Source organism: Pseudophryne corroboree, chromosome 5, assembly GCF_028390025.1.
Source record: "Pseudophryne corroboree isolate aPseCor3 chromosome 5, aPseCor3.hap2, whole genome shotgun sequence".
Classification (NCBI taxonomy): Eukaryota; Metazoa; Chordata; class Amphibia; order Anura; family Myobatrachidae; genus Pseudophryne; species Pseudophryne corroboree.
This window is the reverse complement of record NC_086448.1, coordinates 276609320-276631283: the sequence shown is the minus strand read 5'-3', so window position 1 is coordinate 276631283 and position 21964 is coordinate 276609320. Positions and strand designations below refer to the sequence as shown.

The 21964-nt window shown below is 48.1% G+C and overlaps 1 protein-coding gene across 3 annotated transcripts in view; it reads right to left on the bottom strand.

Annotated features, from left to right (window-relative positions):
* NEK11 (NIMA related kinase 11) overlaps positions 1-21964 on the bottom strand; it is a 959809-nt gene that overhangs the window by 870857 nt on the left and 66988 nt on the right. For all 3 annotated transcript variants that reach the window (XM_063922363.1, XM_063922362.1, XM_063922361.1), the window contains exon 2: positions 6843-7071. In XM_063922363.1, the coding sequence (XP_063778433.1) occupies positions 6843-7009 (167 nt within the window). In that variant the 5' untranslated portion in view covers positions 7010-7071. The remainder of the gene's footprint in view (positions 1-6842; positions 7072-21964) is intronic.

Genomic DNA, 21964 nt, shown 5'->3' with positions numbered 1-21964 from the left:
GATGATTACCAGTTATTTATATAGTGCACACATATTCTGCAGCGCTTTACAGAGAATATTTGGCCATTCACATCAGTCCCTGCCCCAGATGAGCTTACAATCTATATTCACGTACCACATGTAAATGCACACACATTCTCACTAGGGTTAATTTTTGTTGGAGCCAACAGTGTTGTGAGGCAGTAATGCTAACCATTACACCGTCTGTGATGCCCCCAAATGATCCCATTTGAATGTATGTATCTCAGATTTCTCTTTTTTTCCCCAAGACTGTAACGCCTGCATAATGGGGATAAAGTGTAATCAGGGAGATTGGTGACTATTCAGGGAGTCAGGGAGATTGCTGCTATTTCAGAGAGTCTCATGCAGGAGGGTAGGCAACTATGAATTTACCTACATCTACTGTATGAATCCAGGGCTTGGCAATATTTAGTGCACAGGACCTTGGGCCCGATTCAGACCTGATTGCTGCTGTGCATTTTCACACAGCGGGCGATTAGCGAACTACTGCGCATGCAGCGCAATGCACACGCACATCGCCAAACAGCGACAGGATGGTGCGAATATTTCGATTGCACGGCTGTTCGCAAGGTGATTGACAGGAGAGGACGTTTGTGGGTGGTAACTGGACATTTTCTGGGAGTGTCAGGAAAAACGCAGCCGTTCCCAAGCATTTTCAGGGTGGGTGTGTGATGTCAGCTCCGGCCCCGATCAGCTTGATTTCTTCGCACTAGAGGAGTAAGTATTGAGCTACGCACAGACTGCACAGAATGGGAAAAACATTGGATGGTGAGTGTGATGCGAACGGTTTTGCAGCTGTCCACTGACTGAGGGGAATTTTCGCACAGCGTACACATGCGATTGCACACTTGCACGGGGCGAATTTACAGTTTACCTGGGTGGCGACTATCTGATCGCAGGACAGTGTAATTCACACTTGCCTACTTTTGAAAAAGCATTTCAGGGAGATTGTGAAAGTAACACCTATCAGCGCGGACGCATACTGCTACATCTGAGAGGCGAGTCATGAAAATTACTTACATCCAAGTGTAAATGAGCCCCAAAGTTAGTAAGATCAAGTTGTTGAAGAAAAGACACTGATATTTTGCAGAATTTGTTTGTGTATTGTGTTTTACAAGAGGTTCCATATACTGTAAGTGGCCACGAGAAACCTTATTTTAAACGCATGTAACCAATGCAGGGAAATGGCACTGATGAGCCCATTTGAATGTATGTATCTCTGATTTCTTTTTTCCCCCAAGAATGTAACAGCTGCATAATGGGGGTAAGGTGCAATCAGGGAGATTGCTGGTCTATTTCGGGAGTGAGGGAGATTGCTGCTATTTCAGGGAGTCTCCTGCAGAATGAGGGCGGGTAGGCAAATATGGTGTAATTTGCAGCGCAGCGATCAGGTCTGAATCGGACCTCTTGTCTGGACAGCTGGAACAGCCCCTTCACTAGTGCTTCTTGCATGTCTTGGGGGTTAAAGTAGAATGTACTCTTGGGACAGCCCACATAGTAGTAACCTGCCATTTAGCCTTTCAGTGGAGGTCACTTCTCTTACCCCAATACAATTCACACCAATATCTGTACTCTGAAGCAGTGCAAGCAGCAGCGAGAGCAGAGACTTGTTGGAGCAACTGGGTGTGTGGTGTGAATTTCATGCATGTTGCTGGGCATTCACTGTAGCTAATACCGCAATTTACCTCCACTTGGAGAGCCCCTTTAACTAACCAAATTAGTATGGAACATTACCACTTTTTTATGGTTCATTAGTGCTCTGCTATACTACCTCATGGTGAACAGAGCATAAGTCTGTCACAACTAAGGGCCTAATTCAGATGTGAACGCAGCAGCAAATTTGTTAGCTAATGGGCCAAACCATGTGCACTGCAGGGGGGCAGATATAACATGTGCAGAGAGAGTTAGATTTGGGTGTGTTATTTTGTTTCTGTGCAGGGTAAATACTGCCTGCTTTATTTTTACACTGCAATTTAGATTTCAGTTTGAGCACACCCAAATCTTAGGCGCCCTACACATTAGGCGATGTGCCGCCGAGGTGCCCGACGGCCGATACGGCCGACGGGCGACCCAGCGGCGGGGGGCAGTGACGGGGGGAGTGAAGTTTCTTCACTCCGCCCGTCACCCGGCTACATAGACGTGCAGGCAAATATGGACGATCTCGTCCATATTGGCCTGCATGCACAGCCGACATGTCACCAGCGATGAACGAGCGCGGGGCCGTGCATCGTTCATCGCTGGTGACTCCACACTGCACGATATGAACGTTATCTCGTTCATATCGTGCAGTGATATCGGCATGTGTGTAGGACCTATAACTCTGTCTGCGCATGTCATATCTGCCCCCCCCCCTGCAGTGCACATGGTTTTGCCCATTAGCTAACAAATTTGTTGCTGCGATCAGAATTGAGGCCCTAAAACCTGTGCCTGTCAGATCTCTAATAGTGTTAAGATCAAGTCACTGATGGGCTCTACACACTCGGCGACCCGCTGGCGGGGGGTGACGGGGGGGTTCTTCTCTCCTCTCGTCACCCGGCTCCATAGCCCTGCATGCTAATATGGACGAGATTGTCCTTATTGGCCTGCAGTAATGAACAAGCCGGCACCAACGATGAACGAGCGCGGAGCCGCGCATCATTCATCATTGGTGCCTACACACTAAACGATATGAACAAGATCATATCGTTCAGTAAAATCTTTAAGTGTGTAGGGCCTATGAGAAAGTGAACATTAGTGACAAATGGCAAAAATATATATTCTAGGATTTTATGTCGGTAATATAGAGGTATGATGAAATACTGTGTATATTTAAAGTTTACAATTAAAGCTGAAGTATAATTAGTAAAAACAATACAGGAGTTGGAAACTACAAACATTATCATTACTAATTTTTGAAGCTATATAGGAATCAAACATCTTTACAGCAATCTGTATCTGTTCTATGAATCGGAAATGCTGTGCTATGATGGATCATTTGGGAAACAAATGAAGTGCTTTGTACATATAGGCATATGCTGGAGCTGCTGGCAGTAGCATACTAATTCCCTGTTTCTTGTTTAGGATTACACCCCTGGGAAGGGGAAATGGCTGTAGCATGAGAGCTTGTTCTCATTATAATTTTATCCATCTTCTGCAATAAATTATTCCCAAGTATCTAAAATGTTGACAGATTTCTCATTCAAAATTATTTTGTTTTATACAGTAGAATTTCAATCCAATGACAGTAATAATAGCACTACGCTTTTTCCTGTCTGCATTAATACTCCACTTTTATGTTGGGAGATTGGCTTCCAAGTTTTCCCAGTATGTGAGCTCAGACAGTTTGTTGGGCTTAGCCTGCCCACTCACTTAACCACTTAACTGGTACGGTCAGTTTACATGCGACAGTGCAACCCCACTGCGTCCCCCCGTTATAGACGAGGAATCAGTTCTGCAGAAGTGCATAATACAAAACTTAAATATTTGAAAAAATATTGAATAAACTATATTACATTACAAAAAAATGTAAAAGAACAACTGTATAAATGGTTTTTGAAGGGATAAATTGTCAGCTAATACCTCTTTCACACAGAAACTGAAATTACCAGGTGACGAAGTTCCACCCGGTAATTTCATGAAAAACACGGTTCTGTGTGAAAGGGTCAACCTGGGTTGACATTCCCGGGACTTCGACCTTGGAATTTACCAGGGTCGGAGACACAGGGATTTCGACTCGGGTTGACCCTTTCACACAGACAAAATACCCGTGTTGATCTGCAAATTACCAGGTCGATATTCTCAACCCAGTAAATTGCTTATCTGTGTGAAAGGGGGGTCAGGCAGGTCCCATTGAACTGCCGGATAATTGCCGGGACTTCCAGACTTTTATGTCTGAAAGTGGTATCAGTGGTTAAAGAGATTGTTCCCTGCATCTCCGGCAATCAGGGCCGGTTCTAGCCCTTTTGGCGCCCCGGGCAGAAAATAGGGGTGTGGCTTCATACAGGGGGCGTGGTCAGTTACGCCCCCTGTAGAGTTGTGCCCCCATTTGTGCCCCCTGTAGGAGTAGCGCCGCTTACACAAAGAAAAAAAATTAATACTATCCCCGCTCCTGATTCCCGACCGCTACAGACCTCCTCTCCTCGGATCTATGGGACAGATAGACACTAGAGGTCAATTATGACCCCTAGCGTCTGTGTCAGTCCCACAATGCTGTGCGGTGCGCGATGGCATTTAGTTCCCTTCACAGCGGGGGACCAGCGGCGGGCACAGTAGCGGATCTTGCCATGGTGCAGCGCCCTCCGGAAGGCGCCGGCGCCCCGGGCAAAAGTCCTGCTTGCCCATGGCAAGATCCGCTACTGCCGGAAATACAGAGAACATCCAGTCAATGACACTTAGTTTAGAGTGCACCGGATCATATATGACTACAATATATATATATGTTCACCAAGGACTTTTCATAAGCAGTTCCACAGAGTTTTGTTACTTACATCACCAGTGTAAAAGCATGTGGTCGACATTTCGGTTAACAAACATAATCTTCTTCAAAACATCCCCACCAGTAGAAGAGAAAGAAGCACACTGAGAGCTGCCCTGGGACTCCTTATAAACCTACTGTAGCATGCTTACTTACCAGCCCCTCCCCTTTCAACAATGGGGAGCATTAGTGCCCATTAGTGGCCAAACAGCACCCTTCTACGTCTCTATACACAACGGTTTACTTAACCACTTACTGTACCTGGGGTACATTCACTATAGAAGGCTAAAAGCATTAAAACAGCCAGAAAACATGAATTAGCTCTAATCGCTACTGTACTTCCGGTATGCGTTCCACCGCAACAAGAAGTAGAACGTGTATAAAGCGTCACAATTCATACTGACCAACAGGAAATAACACAAGATCGTTTCCAAGCAACTGGAATGCACTAGGCAGGGACAAGTTCCCCTACGCGCTCCACAGTGTAAATTACCTAGCAACAGCACAGCTATGCATTAACAGCCCTCAAGGAGATCTAGAGCAGCAATCAGATAGGGTACAGTATGTAACACATAATCAATCCTAAATAGAGACACCAAAGGACCACAATTTAGTCAAAAATGATATGCAGCATGCCTATATTCTGTGTGTAATAGAACTGTATATGCATACAAAGTGTTATGCAACAGTGTATTCCAGCCAAACACGGTAGCATAATTAGGTATGCTGATACAGTCGCAATTACTCACAGAATATAGCCATGCCACATATCATTTAAATCCGCATAACCTGCTTGTGCATCCCAATGCTTCCATTTGTATGTGAGACGCATTTTCTGTGCAAAATGTGCAAAAATCACATATACACTACACAGACTATTTTTACAGGGCATATGTTTAATTTGGCAGCTGTTGGGATCCCGGCGTTCAGGATACCGAGGCCGGACTCCAATCAGCCGGAATACCGGCGCAACAGGACTATTCCCACTTATGGGTGTCCACGACATCCAAGCCCGCAGCGTGGCGAGCGCAACAAGCCTGCAAGAAGACTAATTGCGCTCGCCCCGCTGCCGTCATACTGGTGACTGGAATGCCGCTGTCAGTATACTGACGCCCGGCATCCGGGCCGCCAGTAATTCATACTGAACCCTTTTACAGATCAAAGTTTGTTTTCTGTGTCAAAATCTATTGAAAAGTGTGTATTTATTGCAAATGTGCTTGAAAAGTGTACTTATAATTCATTTCCAACATTTACATAACCAGCTGGCCAAAAAAAACACCTCTAAATTCTTTAAGAGTTTTAGGGGCCCATTTATCAAAAAGTATTTGCGGCTATGTCCCTGAAAACACCAGTTTTCAGGGGCTAACCGCAAATACTAGGTATCCCCCGAATGTATAAAGGAGGGATTGCAGCAGGTATCTCCAATACCTGCTGCGAACCCTCCATTTCCGCCCGCAGCCTGCCCTCCATTGCCGCCCGCAGCCTGCCCTATGTATCAATAACGGGAATCCGCAGCATTCCTGATATTTACCCCCGCAGCTACCACAATCTCCTGATTGCGGTAGCCCATTGTAGCCTATGGACTACATATTGCGGGATGTAGTTCCGGCAGGGTTCCACTGAAACCCTCCGCCAGAAAGGGACCCTGTACATGGCTGTCACTATGACTGCGCATGCGCAGAGGGCCGGACACCCCGAGCACATCGCAAGGACGGGCTCCTTTCTGAGCCCTTGTCCCTGCATGTGCAGGGTAATACATGCTGCCGATAGGAGCGGTAAGAGGGCGCCCAGATCGCATGCAATATGCGGCCCCATAGAGCTGTTTTGTGTCCGACTTGCAATATCAGACTCCATTACATTGGGCGAGTTGTGTACTTCACACGGGCAAAACATCTGGATCCGACTTTTCATTGAGCAGAAAGCGTCCGAAAAATACGATAATACATTAAGTGAGTTTGCAAAATGCTTGATGTTTGAGTCTATAGATATAGCATGTTCTAAGAGCTACAGTGGTGCTATATTGGGTTCACTACGGCTGGCCGGCGGTCGGGCTCCCGGCGACTAGCATCCCGGCGCCGGGAGCCCGACCGCCGGCTTATCGACAGCGTGGCGAGCGCAAATGAGCCCCTTGCGGGCTCGCTGCTACGCGCGCCACACTATTTTATTCTCCCTCTATGGGGGTCGTGGACCCCCACGAGGGAAAATAAGTGTCGGTATGCCGGCTGTCGGGCTCCCGGCGCCGGTATACTGAGCGCCGGGAGCCCGACCACCGGCATACAGAAGACCACCCGCTATATTAGTGTTGGAAGTTCCATGTTTGTCTAAGAAAATATAGTCATACATGGTTCATTTAAGTTACAGTACTTACAGTTTATCTTCCTCTTTTGCCTTCTGATCTAATACTAGATAGACTGTTCCAAAGCTCCCTCTGCCTAGCTTTTGCTGTATCAAATATCTCTTTGCAATAAGGATGTCTGGGCAGGCGGAGAGGGGTCGAGCATCATTTCTCCCTGAAGTTTCCTTGTAGTTCGGCATTACTGTAAAGTTAAATATAATCCTCTTTATGAAATGGACCTTCCATTGATGTTTCAATGAGCCTGGAGAAACAAAAACAGAAAAACATTTTTACAATGTGTCTTAATTATTCCAAAGGAAAGCACATAAACAATCATCACGCCTCCTAACTGTCCCAATTTTGATGGGACAGTCCTATTTTTCACAGTCTGTCCCGCTGTCCCACCCGCATGTCACAGTGTCCGCGGGTGGGGGGGACAGTTGGGAGACCCCCGTCACTCGTTGCTCTGAGCAGAGCAGCGGTGAATAGATGCTGTGCGCATGCTCACAGCGTCTATTCCCCGACAGATAGGGACAGTGGAATGGCCTGCAGCTCACTGAGCGCTGTCCATGTGTCCATGCCCCATAGCGAGGCCACACCCCTTGTGGAGAGACCACACCACCAATTTCGGACGCGCGCATTCGGGGGGCGTTAATGTCCTTCCTTTGATCCCATTGGAGTTGGGAGGTATAAATTATTGCATGTTGACTAGTAGTATAATTTAGACAATTCATATTATCTACAATTCAATTAAAATTGTTTAGTGTTGAGTCCTGGGTGTGGCAGAATATTGAAATAAATTTTGTCATACCCCATCCCCGCAAAGCATGCTTTTATGTCCCTATTGTAAAAATAAGGGGGCGCCAATTCTCTTTCTGGCACAGGACACCAACAAATCTAGTTACTGCTCTGCTCTCAATTGCACTGGAGCTCTTCAAGACAAAATGTTGCCTAGTACACCCATAGGCGTGCGCACGGGGGGTGCCTGGTGCGCACAGGCACCCCCTAATGTCCGGCAACCCCGACACTTGACAGGTGGCAGCAGAGAACGTAAGCGGGCAGTCAGAGCCGGCCCTATCTATAGGCAAATGCCTAGGGCATTTGCAGTGGCCAGGGGCATGCCAGAGCTGGCTCAACTAAACTTTGGGCAATGGAAGGACCTGCGAGTTTCCCTCACCGTGGATCAAATGTATTTTTTATTTCAAGTGGGTCCCTGTCCCGGCGATTGAAGCTCCGAACCCTCGCGGCTATATGCCGCGATTTGCGGGTCGGTGGTGAGGGGCGGAGCCATTATGACATGTTTCTCTTTGAATGGTGTCATATTGGCTCCGCCCCCTCCCCCACCGACCCGCGACATAAGCCGCTAGTGGGCGGAGCTTAATTATGAAAAGGGCCCTGCGCGACCACCAGCACTGATCTGCTCCTGGTTCCTGCAGCTACCGCCAGGCCCCATCCTCGAGGTGTCAGTGGGTTTGTGTGTGTACTCTAGTCTATATATGTGCATATGTATGCGTTGTGTGTGTGTGTGTGTGTGTGTGTGTGTGTGTGTTTATATGTACTGTATGTGTATGTGTTCTACATATGTGTATATGTATGTTTTGTATTTGTGTGTATATGTGCAGTGTGTGTACCATGTCTGTGTATGTGTTAGGATCCCGGCCATTGTAAGTATAGCCACAGAACTTTGACTACTGCCGGAGAAGGGAGAGGGGGTAGATTTAGCCGACACTGGAGGGGATAGGGTTAGGCTACAGGAGGTGGGAGGTTAGGGTTAGGCTGCGGACAGGGGGGGGTTAAGATAAGGCACCACCGGGTGGAGTTTAGGGTTAGGCACTGAGAGGGGAGGTTAGGGTTAGGCTGCGGGAAGGGAGGGTTAGTCTTAGGGGGTAGGGGACAGAGAATAGATTAGTTAAATCATCCGTCAGGATTTCATTCCTCTGGATGCTGGCGTCGGTATTTTGACTGCCGGCATCCCATCCGGCTGTCATGCATACCAAACCCATATGTGTGTTTATATGTATATGTTCTATGTGTATGTATATGTATGCGTTCTATGCATAGGCGTGCGCATGGGGGGTATTGCACAGGCATACCCTAATGTCAGGTACCCCTCAGTGTTAGCCTATTACATATACCAGCTCCACAGTCGCGGTGAAGCGGGTCCACTAAGGATCATGGAGAAGCGGGCAAGTTTCTACTCCGCAGGAGCCGTCTGTACTCCCCCCAGCGGCCCCTGCGTTTGTGTGACGTGACTTGTTTGACAGATTCCAGGATGCCATGGCTGCGGGACCCGCGGAGGTGATGGACGGAGCAGAGTGCACACTGAAAGAGCTGCTGAGGGGCCAGGGACTCAGAGCGTCTGCAGGGCAAGGTGTCGGCGGAGCTGAGCCAGCTGGTGGTACTGGAGAGAGTAGCCGCCTGCAGCCAAGGTTTGTCCCACTTACCCAGCTCTCTGCTTCATGCTGGCTCTTCCCCGTGTCTGTCAGGTCTCCACATTAATGGATGTGGTGTGGCCAGGGTACCTGGTCTTCTCTCAGCTTTTTCATTAAGAACGTTCTCAATACAGTCCCACCTGCTGCCCACACATGCCCCACTCTCCCCTCACAGCTCCAAATGCCCATCTGCTGCACCCCCAAACTTCATCCATGTCACCCAGTACGTATCACTAGTGTCTCCCTATGCATGTCACCCATTACTTGTCCATAGTGTGCCCCTCTGTCTATCTCCTATTGCCTCACCCCGGTGTCACCTTTTCTGCCTGTCCCCACTACATGTCCCCAGTCTCACCTTCTGCCTGTCATCTACTAAGTATCTTCAGTGTCACCCTCTGCCTTTCTCCCACTGCCTCACCCCAGTGCTACCCTTATGGCTGTCACTCTCTCTGCCTGTCACCCACTACATGTCCCCAGTGTTACCATTTGCCTGTAACCCACTACATGTCCCCAGTGTTACCATTTGCCTGTCACCCACTGTGTTACCCCAGTATCACCCTCTGTCTCCCACTACATGTCACCCTCTGCTTTTCTCCGACTGCATCACCCCAGTGTCACCCTCATGGCTGTCACCCTCCGCCTCACCCCAGTGTCATCCTCTGAATATGAAAACCAGAATATGAATTTCTGCTCATGCCGTGTGACATAATGTGAATTTCGGCTCATACCGTGTGGCATATTCTGAATTTCGGCTCATACCTTGTGGCATATTCTGAATTTCGGCTCATGCCTTGTGGCGTAATGTGAATTTCGGTTCATACCGTGTGGCAGATTGTAAATTTCGGCTCATGCCTTGTGGCATAATGTGAATTTCAGCTCATACCGTGTGGCATATTGTGAATTTCGGCTCATGCCTTGTGGCGTAATGTGAATTTCGGCTCATACAGTGTGGCATATTGTTAATTTCGGCTCATACCGTATGGCATATTCTGAATTTCAGCTCATACCTTGTGGCATATTCTGAATTTCGGCTCATGCCTTGTGGCGTATTGTGAATTTCGGTTCATACCGTGTGGCATATTGTAAATTTCGGCTCATGCCTTGTGGCATAATGTGAATTTCGGCTCATGCCTTGTGGCATAATGTGAATTTCAGCTCATACCGTGTGGCATATTGTGAATTTCGGCTCATGCCTTGTGGCGTAATGTGAATTTCGGCTCATACCGTGTGGCATATTGTGAATTTCGGCTCATGCCTTGTGGCATAATGTAAATTTAGTCTCATGCCTTGTGGCATAATGTGAATTTCGGCTCATGCCTTGTGGCATAATGTGAATTTCGGCTCATACCGTGTGGCATATTGTGAATTTCGGCTCATGCCTTGTGGCGTAATGTGAATTTCGGCTCATACCGTGTGGCATATTGTGAATTTCGGCTCATGCCTTTTGGCATAATGTAAATTTCGTCTCATGCCTTGTGGCATAATGTGAATTTCGGCTCATGCCTTGTGGCATAATGTGAATTTCGGCTCATGCCTTGTGGCATAATGTGAATTTTGGCTCATGCCGTGTGGCATATTGTGAATTTCGGCTCATACCGTGTGGCATATTGTGAATTTCGGCTCATATGTTGTGGCGTAATGTGAATTTCGGCTCATACCGTGTGGCATATTCTGAATTTCGGCTCATGCCTTTTGGCATAATATGAATTTCAGCTCAAACTGTGTGGCATAATGTCAATTTCGTCTCAGACTGTGTGGCATAATGTGAATTTTGGCTCATACTGTGTGGCATAATGTCAATTTCATCTCATACTGTGCGGCATAATGTGAATTTTGGCTCATACTGTGTGGCATAATGTGAATTTCGACTCATACTGTGTGATATAATGTGAATAACTCAAATGTTCGCCCCCCTAAATCTTACATACTTTTCCCACTCAAAATCAGGGTGTAGTTGCTGGGGTGCAAGAGAATGCATATGCACCAAGGCCCACCACTCTCTAGTTCTGCCACTGGGTCAGGGATAGGTTGGGGAAGTGTAAGCAGAGACAGGGCGCAGTGGCAGCTGGGGCTCAGGGTTATGCCATAGTGGAGTACTGGCCAGTGGTCTCGCCATTATGCTTCATTTTATTAATTTTATTTTTCTGGGGTGTTTTATATCTACATGTACTATTGGGAACTAGGGATAAATTAGATTAAGCCATGTGATTTTTACTGAGAGAATGTAAAATAGTGCTAAACAAGCCCCTCTGGCGGTGCACACCCTAATAAAATAAGCTGCGCATGCCTATGAGTACACCAAATTGATCAGGGCCAGCTCTGAGCTAATGCTTACTAAATACAAGGTTTCTGTGCTTCTATTGTAAAGATCATTAATGGAAATCTGCTGTTCAGTTGTGTTCCAAAGTCGTTATTGATGGCAGATTCCCATTGGTTTTGCCTATAGTAAAACAGCGATTTGCAAGACTGCCACAAAAAACCCCAACCAAATCTGCCACCTAAAGAAGCTGCAGTTTGCAGTGAAATGCACTGAGGGATACAGACTTTCACTCTCCTGAGATTGCTGCTTATGTCCACCACTTTAAGCCTTTCTATTTATACAGCCAGCAGGAATATACAGTATTTTCCTAATTATTGCACCATCTACCTGGCTTTGCACTGTGCATACACATTGGTCCTCAGGACGGGGCTATGTTGCACCTGATAGCGCTTACAGTGACCTGCCCTAGCACACGGGGCTGACTGCACACCAGCCAGACGGAATTACAGTCTGAGCTAGCTGTCAGCAGTATCACCAGTCCCCTTATTTACAGGACTGGTGACCACCTTAGCTGTTATTCGGTGTCGTGATTATCATTAGGGGGGCGGCAACTGACCAATAACGCCCTAGCACTATTTAAAACAATAGAAGAGAAGAAAGAACAATTGTGCTGTGAGAAAAGAGGTCAGCAGCCTTCATTTCAACTTTGTATCGGTGTCTGTGTGAGTACTGAAAGTGATGGCATAAGCTCTGTTTCTCAAATGTCAGCTGTAATGGGGTGAAAGATTGAAGTGCCGGAGAGGGCCCGAAATACCTGAAAGCCTAGGGGCCCGGCCATAGGTCAATATGGCCCTGCCTATGGGTATTAGTACCGGTACTCTCCACTTGCACGTGCATGGTCAGCAGACTGGGCATGCACAGTAGTGCGCCAAGTTCCTGAAAAAGTGATGGATTGAACTAGTGATTATTTTCATTTAAACACATGTCAGGGATGTTCTGCTATCGCAGTCACTCTCCTTGAATGTGTTCTTTCATATTATATAACTGTATTTTTATAACTAAATTGATATACATATATCTGATGAGGTGTAGTATGACTGGCCGTCTATCGGGATCCCGGTGCCTGGGTGAGCGCAAAAGAGCCCCTTGCAGGCTCGCTGCGGGCACGGTTGTCAGTATCCTGACGGTCGGGATCCCGACAGCCAGTATATCGAGTGCCACCCATATACCTATATACATATGCTTTTTAATAACTATTTGATATCTATTGGCTATTGTACTTTTTTCTGCTATCGGAGTCCCTGTCCTGGAATGTGTCCTTTGATATTATGTAATTGTATTTTGATATCTAAAAACAGAGCACCGACTCTGAGCGTTAGTAGATTCTGGTGATAAGTCAGAGTCCACTGCACATGCGCAGGTCTCCAGGGAAATTGCGCAGCATTCACTTTCCTACCGCACATGCGCAAGACACTGGGATAACAGCTGCCGCACCATTTTCCCGGTGATTTGTGCAGTGTTGCTTGCAAGTATTGAAGAAAGGAGTGCACCCATTATAGATACATCATAGTTGGATGATCTTTAATTTCTTTTTGCAGCTATAAGAAATCATAATTATTTCATCTAGAAGCCAATACTTAATAAATATGCTCCTTATACTTTTATGTTTAGGGCTGTGGTCCTTTAGGAAAGCTGCTCACTTGCAAATCAGTAGTTATGGTTGTTTACTATGAATATATGACGTATCCTTCTGCATCTGGCGACAAGCAGATGGTTACAGTATGCAGCTAATAACTACCTCTCTTTGTGTTTAGATTTATTCAGTCACCGACTAATGACATGCTATTACCAAGTCACTTACAATATCTTACTGCAGAGAAATCAGTTATTACTAAGTGGCAGAATTACTGCATTTTCCCAAAGACTTGTATCCAACATTTTAGCTGATTTTTTTTCTAATATTTTAAAAGCTGACATGACGCTACAGAATTGAATATATGTGTGTGTGATTAAACACAAATTACACCAAATAACAGGGGGAAAGCTTTGTAAATACATGTAATAAAGAGACATCAATTCCAAGGAACTATACAGGACCTATTCGCCAGCAGATTTAAGATGTTGAATCTGTAAATTCAAAATGCAATTTAAAGGAAGTGAAGGGAAATGTGAGGTGTGTAATTACGTTCTGTGGTTATAAAATGGGCAATTAATAGAAGCATAATAGGTTATCTAATCATGGAGCAGAGACATAGGGAAATTGTAATCCTTTCACTGGCAAACCCCATGCAGATAAAGATGCCAGTTCAGTCATTAAAAATGTGATAAATATAATACTTAATTGGGCCCTACAATGTGATTCATTTCTCTGCTCCCAAATATGACCTATTGCTCTGCTTCCGCACTTCACACTTATTTTCCTACTGCAGCATTCTGGGCTGTAATAATGAAGTTAACAATATATGGGCAGTATTCAAATGATATATCAAGCCCAATTTCCTTTCTAAAGTGGTCCCCATTATCACACATATCGTGGCCATAGAAATCAGGTTTAGCTGCGTAAAGGCCTGGGTGCCCTAGCTACCCCAGGGGTAGCGAGCGGAAATGATTATACCATGCCCATCAGCAGAAACAGAACAGGTGTGGAAGGGGGTGGAAAGAATTGAATACCGCCCCATGTGTTCATAGGCATGCGCACGGGGGGTGCCTGGTGTGCACTGGCACCCCCTAATGTCCACCCCCCCACCTCCGACGCCAAGTGTGTTGATCAATTCCTGCGCCCAGCCCCCCACTGCGTCTGGCCATTTAGAATTTGTTGTCAGCCACCAGCCAATCAGAGTTGCCAGACCACAAGCTCAAATAACTGCCGGAGGGCTTCAGTGAGGGGCAAGACTTAGGAGAGGCATGCTGCGCTGCGCTCTCCTCCCCTGAGATAGGAGCAGCAGCAGCAAGCAAGCAGTGGCAGACAGAAGCCCAGCAGCGGTGAGCTCTACTGAGGGCATTACGTGTTCCTGGCACTACTGGGGTATTTTGTCTATCTAGCACTGCTGGAGGTTTTATGTGTATTTGGCCAAGCTGGGGGCATTACCTGTATCTGGCACTGCTGGGGGCATTATGTGTAACTGCCAATACTGGGGGCATTATGTGTAACTGCCACTACTGGGGGCAGTATGTGTAACTGGCACCTCTAAGGGCATTAGGTGTATCTGTATCTGGCACTGCTGGGGACATACTGTGTGACATAATGTAAATTTGGCTCATACTGCGTGGCATAATGTGAATTTCCAATCATACTGTGTGGCATAATTTGAATTTTGTATCTTACTGTGTGGCATAATGTAAATTTCGGCTCGTACATATGTAAATTTCGGCTCGTATGTATAAAAAACGAGTTTTATGGTAAGAACTTACCTTTGTTAAAACTCTTTCTGCGAGGTACACTGGGCTCCACAAGGAATGGACAATGGGGTGTAGAGTAGGATCTTGATCCGAAGCACCAACAGGCTCAAAAGCTTTGACCTTCTTCCCAAGATGCATAGCGCCGCCTCCTATATCACCCCACCTCCGTGCACAGGAGCTCAGTTTTGTTAACCAGCCCAATGCAGTAGCAAGTAAAAAAGAGACGACAACTGCCAGTTGCCACAAACACCCCACTCTCCCAACAGGAGAAGTGTCAGTGGCTAATGCCATACCAACCCATAGAAGCAAAGTGCGTCAGGGTGGGCGCCTTGTGGAGCCCAGTGTACCTCGCAGAAAAGAGTTTTAACAAAGGTAAGTTCTTACCATAAAACTCGTTTTCTGCTGCGGGGTACACTGGGCTCCACAAGGAATGGACAATGGGGATGTCCTAAAGCAGTTCCTTATGGGAGGGGACGCACTGTAGCGGGCACAAGAACCCGGCGTCCAAAGGAAGCATCCTGGGAAGCGGCAGTATCGAAGGCATAGAACCTTATGAACGTGTTAACAGAGGATCACGTAGCCGCCTTGCACAATTGTTCAAGGGTCGCACCACATTGGGCCGCCCAAGAAGGTCCAACAGACTGAGTAGAATGGGCCTTAATGTGATCAGGAGCAGAGAGACCAGCCTTCACATAAGCATGTGCAATCACCATTCTAATCCATCTGGCCAGAGTTTGCTTGTGAGCAGGCCAGCCCCGTTTGTGAAACCCAAACACAACAAAGAGAGAATCAGATTTCCTAACAGAAGCAGTTCTCTTCACATAGACCGCTCTTTGGGAGACAGATCAGGAGAAACAAGTGCCGGAACTACAATCTCCTGATTAAGGTGGAACGAAGAAACCACCTTAGGCAGATAGCCGGGACGAGTCCTAAGAACCGCCCGGTCACGGTAAAATATCAGATATGGGGATCTACAGGACAAGGCACCCAAATCCGACACTCTTCTAGCTGAAGCAATAGCCAGCAGAAACACCACCTGAAGGGAAAGCCACTTAAGGTCAGCTGAACCAAGAGGTTCAAACGGAGACTCTTGTAATGCCTCCAAAACCACTGACAAGTCCCAAGGAGCCACAGGCGGGACACAGGGAGGTTGGATACGCAACACGCCCTGAGTAAAGGTATGCACATCAGGTAAGGTCGCAATTTTTCTCTGAAACCACACCGACAAGGCAGATATTTGAACCTTGAGGGAGGCCAGACGCAGGCCTAAGTCCAGGCCCTGCTGAAGAAAAGCCAACAACTTGGCTATACTAAACTTGGAAGCGTCATAATCGTTAGATGCGCACCAAACAAAGTAAGAATGCCAGACCCTATAATAAATCCGAGCCGAAGCCGGTTTCCGGGCCCGCAACATAGTTTGAATGACCGCCTCAGAAAACCCTTTAGCCCTTAAGACGAAAGCTTCGAGAGCCACGCCGTCAAAGACAGCCGGGCTAGGTCCTGGTAGACACAGGGGCCCCGAACGAGGAGGTCTGGGCGTTGTGGAAGTAGAATTGGACGCTCTGACGATAGGCCCTGCAGGTCTGAGAACCAGTGCCGTCTGGGCCACGCCGGAGCTATGAGAAGCAGAATTCCTTTTTCTTGCTTGAACTTCCGAATTACCCTGGGCAGGAGTGACACCGGAGGGAACACGTACGGCAGCCGAAACCTCCACGGTACCGACAGCGCATCCACGAATGCTGCTTGAGGATCCCTTGTCCTTGCTCCGAAGACCAGAACCTTGTGATTGTGTTGAGACGCCATCAGATCTACGTCTGGAAGGCCCCACCTTTCCACTAGGAGTTGAAACACTTCTGGATGGAGGCCCCACTCGCCGGCATGCACGTCCTGACGACTGAGAAAGTCCGCTTCCCAATTCAGGACTCCCGGAATGAATATTGCCGATATGGCCGGTAGATGGCGTTCTGCCCACTGTAGAATCCGTAAGACTTCCTTCATTGCTAGGCGGCTTCAAGTGCCGCCTTGATGATTCATGTAAGCCACTGTGGTGGCGTTGTCCGACTGTACTTGAATAGGACGGTTCTGAATTAAATGCTGGGCTAGGTTCAAGGCATTGAAGACCGCCCGCAACTCCAGAATATTGATCGAGAGGAGGGACTCCTCCTTGGTCCACCGCCCCTGAAGGGAGTGTTGCTCCAGCACCGCGCCCCAACCTCTTAGACTGGCATCTGTCGTCAACAGGACCCAGTCGGATATTCAGAATGGACGGCCCCTGCACAGTTGTTGGTCCCGGAGCCACCAGAGCAGCGACAGACGGACCTCCGGAGTCAATTAGATCATTTGAGACCTGATCCGGTGAGGCAGGCCATCCCATTTGGCTAGAATCAGCCTCTGGAGAGGGCGAGAGTGAAATCGAGCGTACTCCACCATGTCGAATGCTGACACCATGAGGCCCAGCACCTGCATTGCCGAATGTATCGACACTTGCGGACGAGATAGGAAGCAACGAATCCTATCCTGAAGTTTCAGGACTTTCTCCTGAGACAGGAACAACCGCTGGTTGTGAGTGTCCAATAGTGCTCCCAGATGCACCATGCTCTGAGCAGGGATCATGGATGACTTCTTCCAGTTGATGAGCCACCCGTGGGCTTGCAGAAACTGGACCGTCACATCTGAATGACACAGGAGAAGTTCTGGGGAATTTGCCAGGATTAACAAGTCGTCCAAATACGGCAGTATCCTGACCCCTTGATGGCGGAGTACCACCGTCATCACCGCTATGACTTTTGTAAAGACTCGTGGAGCCGTTGTTAAACCAAAAGGTAACGCCCGAAACTGGTAATGGCAGTTGCCAATCGCAAATCTCAGGTATTGCTGATGAGACACTGCTATAGGAATATGCAGGTAAGCATCCTGTATATCCAGGGAGATCATGAAGTCGCCAGGTTCCAAGGCCAGAAATATAGAGTGAAGGGTTTCCATTCGGAACTTGGAAACCTACACAAACCTGTTCAATGCCTTGAGGTTGAGAATGGGCCGGGAGGACCCATTCCGTTTCGGGACTAGAAACAGCGGAGAATAGTACCCCCGGCCCCTCTGCACAAGAGGCACCTGTACTACGACTCCTGTATCCAGGAGGGTCTGTACCACCAAATGTAGAGTGTTTGCCTTTGTCTTGTCCAATGGGACATCTGTCTGGCAAAATCGATGAGGGGGTCGGTTTTTGAAGGCTATGGCGTAACCTCGAGTGACGACTTCCCATACCCAGGCATCTGAAGTGGTCTTCAACCATTCCTGGGTATACCCTAGAAGCCGGCCCCCCACCCTGGGATCCCCCAGAGGGAGGCCCGCCCCATCATGCGGCCGGCTTATCTGTCTTGGAAGCTGGCTGATGGGCCGCCCAGACTCTTTTGGGCTTAGGCTTACCAGGTTTGGAAGTGCGGGCCTGCTTGTTGTACGCCTGACCTTTTGCTTTACCTGAAGGACGAAAGGGGTGAAAGGAAGTACTTTTAGCCTTCGACACAGAAGTACTTGGCAGACAAGCAGTTTTGGCAGTAGCCAAGTCAGCCACAATCTTATTTAAATTCTCCCCAAACAGAATATCTCCCTTAAAAGGGAGTACCTCCAGGGTTTTTCTAGAGACCAGATCCACAGACCAGTATCTCAGCCACAATATCCGGCGAGCCAGGACTGACGTAGTAGAGGCCTTGGCTGCCAGGATACCAGCATCAGAAGCCGCCTCTTTAATACAACGAGAAGCTGTGACAATATAAGACAAGCATTGTCTAGCATGGTCAGAGGAGATTTCAGCATCTAACTCCACAGCCCATGCTTCAATGGCCTCTGCAGCCCAAGTAGCTGCAAAAGTGGGCCTTTGTGCAGCACCCGTGAGGGTGTAAATCGCTTTCAGACAACCCTCCACACGTTTATCCGTAGGCTCTTTAAGAGACGTGACGGTGGTGACCGGTAGAGCTGAGGAAACCACCATCCAAGCCACATGTGAGTCCACTGGAGGAGGCGTTTCCCAATTCTTAGACAGCTCCGGCGCGAGGGGATAGCTAGCCAGCATCTTCTTTTGAGGCACAAACTTCGTACCCGGGTTTTCCCAGGGTTCCTGACGTATATCAATTAGGTGGTCAGAGTGAGGTAAAACTTGTTTAATCACCTTCTGACGCTTGAACCTATCTGGTTTCTTAGGAGGAACGGATGGCTCGGGATCATCCGTAATCTGTAAAATTAACTTAATAGCCTCCAAAAGATCAGGAACATCCACATGTGAACCACCCTCCCCATCAGCCGTATCTGAGTCAGAACCTGTGGGGTCAGTGTAAGTGCCGTCTTCATCCGACGAGGTGTCAGTGACAGCAGTGGATTGTGAGGAGACAATCGCTCGCTTAGAGGACCCCTTGGACGTAGGCGAGCGACGATCAGACTTTTTAGTAGTCAGGGACTGGTTCAACTTCTTTATTTGAGCAGATAAATCGTTCGCCCACGGCGGGTTAGCTGCAGGGACCACAAACGGTTGCACCGGCATTGGGGATCCCATAGGGGGTGTTAGTTTATGAACTAGCGTATGCAGAAGCGTGGAAAAAGCGGCCCACGGCGGGTCATTTTTTGCCCCCGTTGCCACCGTCCCACTGGGGGGCAAGGAGCCCCCAGAATCAGAGCCCAAAGCTGCTATATTCTCCTCATAGGTATCTGCAGCTTCAGAAACACCGGCAGTGTGTTCAGCCCCTGAACCGTTACCCTCAGAAGCAGACATGATATAACTTGCAGTATCAGGTAACACAGTACAATTTGTCAGCAGCACAATACCTCTAGCCCAAACCCCTGCACAGTGTAGTCAGCACCAGCAGAGATAAAGGAGAGATATGGTGACTAAATCACAGAGAAAAATACGTAATACAGTATATCTTTGTGAAAATCCTATATTAGATAAAACCTGACGCACCAAGCCCCCTCAGTTTATAGAATATAGGGATAGCAGGTTGAGTGAAAGACAGGAAATGGACACCACTCAGCTATCAAATGCACACACAAATAGTCACAGTCTGTACAATGTAGAGGTTATTACTACCTGTAACAATAATACTGCACTGGACTAGTTTACACAGCTATATAACAATAGATATAACAGTACACAGTAAGACTGGATGCATATCACAGGGCAATTGTACTAGGAAACCCTGACTAAGTGCACTCTTTCTTAACTAACACTGACTAAAAAAGGCAGGTAGAATACTTAAGTGTCTTGTAAAGTCACAGCACTGACAACCAGGCGGCTTTACATAGGAGGATTTGCCCAAGCATTCCCAGGAACAGTGAGCTGAGGGATAATGGCGCCACAGACACCGCCAGGGAGTGAGGGAGAGACAGATATGCAGCTCCAGGGCGGGAACATTTGCAGAAAATGGCGCCCAGGGGCTGGGGGAGGGGCTCCAGGTCTAAGCCTTATCCCCTCTGCTGGCAAAACCACCAGGTACTGCGGGCTACTTGTAAAAAGGTTTAGAGAAAAAACCTGACCTGCACCCATGCCCTGGTGATCTAGTGGGATCGCCTGTACTGCCACAGTGTCCACCGCCAGCGCGCGCGGCCCACCTCCCACTGGCTGCGCCGGATCGTGATAAAGTGCGGGTCCCGCGAGCGGGATCCACTTACCTCCTCCCGAAGTACGGCCCCGCGATCCCGGAGAGCCCCAGCCGTGTGTGACTAACTTAGAAGAAAACCGGAGCCTCCTGCTGTAGGTACCCAGCAACCAGGGCACGGGAGTGTACAGCGCCGCTGGGGGAGAGATGGAGCTGCAGCAGGCAATGTCTACTGACATCCAGCACAATCTGTGCCTTTGCTGCAGCCCTTGTAGTCTTCTTTTTTCCTCAGAAAAAGCTTTTTCTAGAGCTGCTGTGAGCAGCTCTTCCTGTTACATGCTTGCACTGCAAGCACCAACTACAAACTGAGCTCCTGTGCACGGAGGCGGGGTGATATAGGAGGCGGCGCTATGCATCTTGGGAAGAAGGTCAAAGCTTTTGAGCTTGTTGGTGCTTCGGATCAAGATCCTACTCTACACCCCATTGTCCATTCCTTGTGGAGCCCAGTGTACCCCGCAGCAGAAAGTATATTAAACACAGTGAGAGAAACACAATGACTGGAGGAGGGAAACACAGAGAAAGACGAGAGACACAATGACTAGAGAGGGGAAACACAGAGAGAAACACAAAATTACAGGAGGCTACGCATGGGGGAGATAATGGCGTGGCTGAGAGACGACGCAAGGGGGAGATGTAAGTATACTGAGAGACGACGTGGGGGGGGAGATGATACGCACCGAAAGACAACGCAGGGGAGAGATGATGGTGTGCTGAGAGATGATGCAGGGAGGAGATGATGATGTGGCTGAGAGGCAACACATGGGGGAGATAACAGCATGGCTGAAAGATGACCCAGGGGGAAGATTATGGTGTGGCTGAGAGACGCAGGGAGGAGATGATGGTGTGGCTGAGAGATACAGGGAGGAGATCATTGTGTGGCTGAGAGATGCAGGTGGGAAATGGCGTGACTAAGAGACACAGGGGGAGATGGTGTGGATAAGAGATACAGGGTAGAGATGATGGTGTGGCTGAGAGACGCAGGGTGCAGGAAATGACACAGGGGACATGAGTCTGTTTGAACTGCTGTTGTATGATGATGAACTTGGTAATGTTCCTACACAAACCGGCATCTTCAGGACCATGTGACATCCTACATGAATAGTGAATGCCGACTGAAGACGCCGACTGCCCAAGGAAGATAAATGTTTTCAGAGGTTCCCCATTGTTATAAACCCCCACATAGGTAAGGTGCATATGGAATGGAAAGGTCCCAGAGTGACGAGATACAGGTGGCATGTCATGTTGATACACCCCATTTTTCAGTGGCCACACCCATTGTAGCATGTGGCCACACCCATTTTCTGGCATGTGCACACAGTTGTGGGGGGGGTGGCACCGTTCTTCATCTTGCCTGGGGCGCCAAAGACCCTAGTTACGCCTCTGCTCCCCATAACAGCTGGGCCAAGGGCAGTGAAGTAG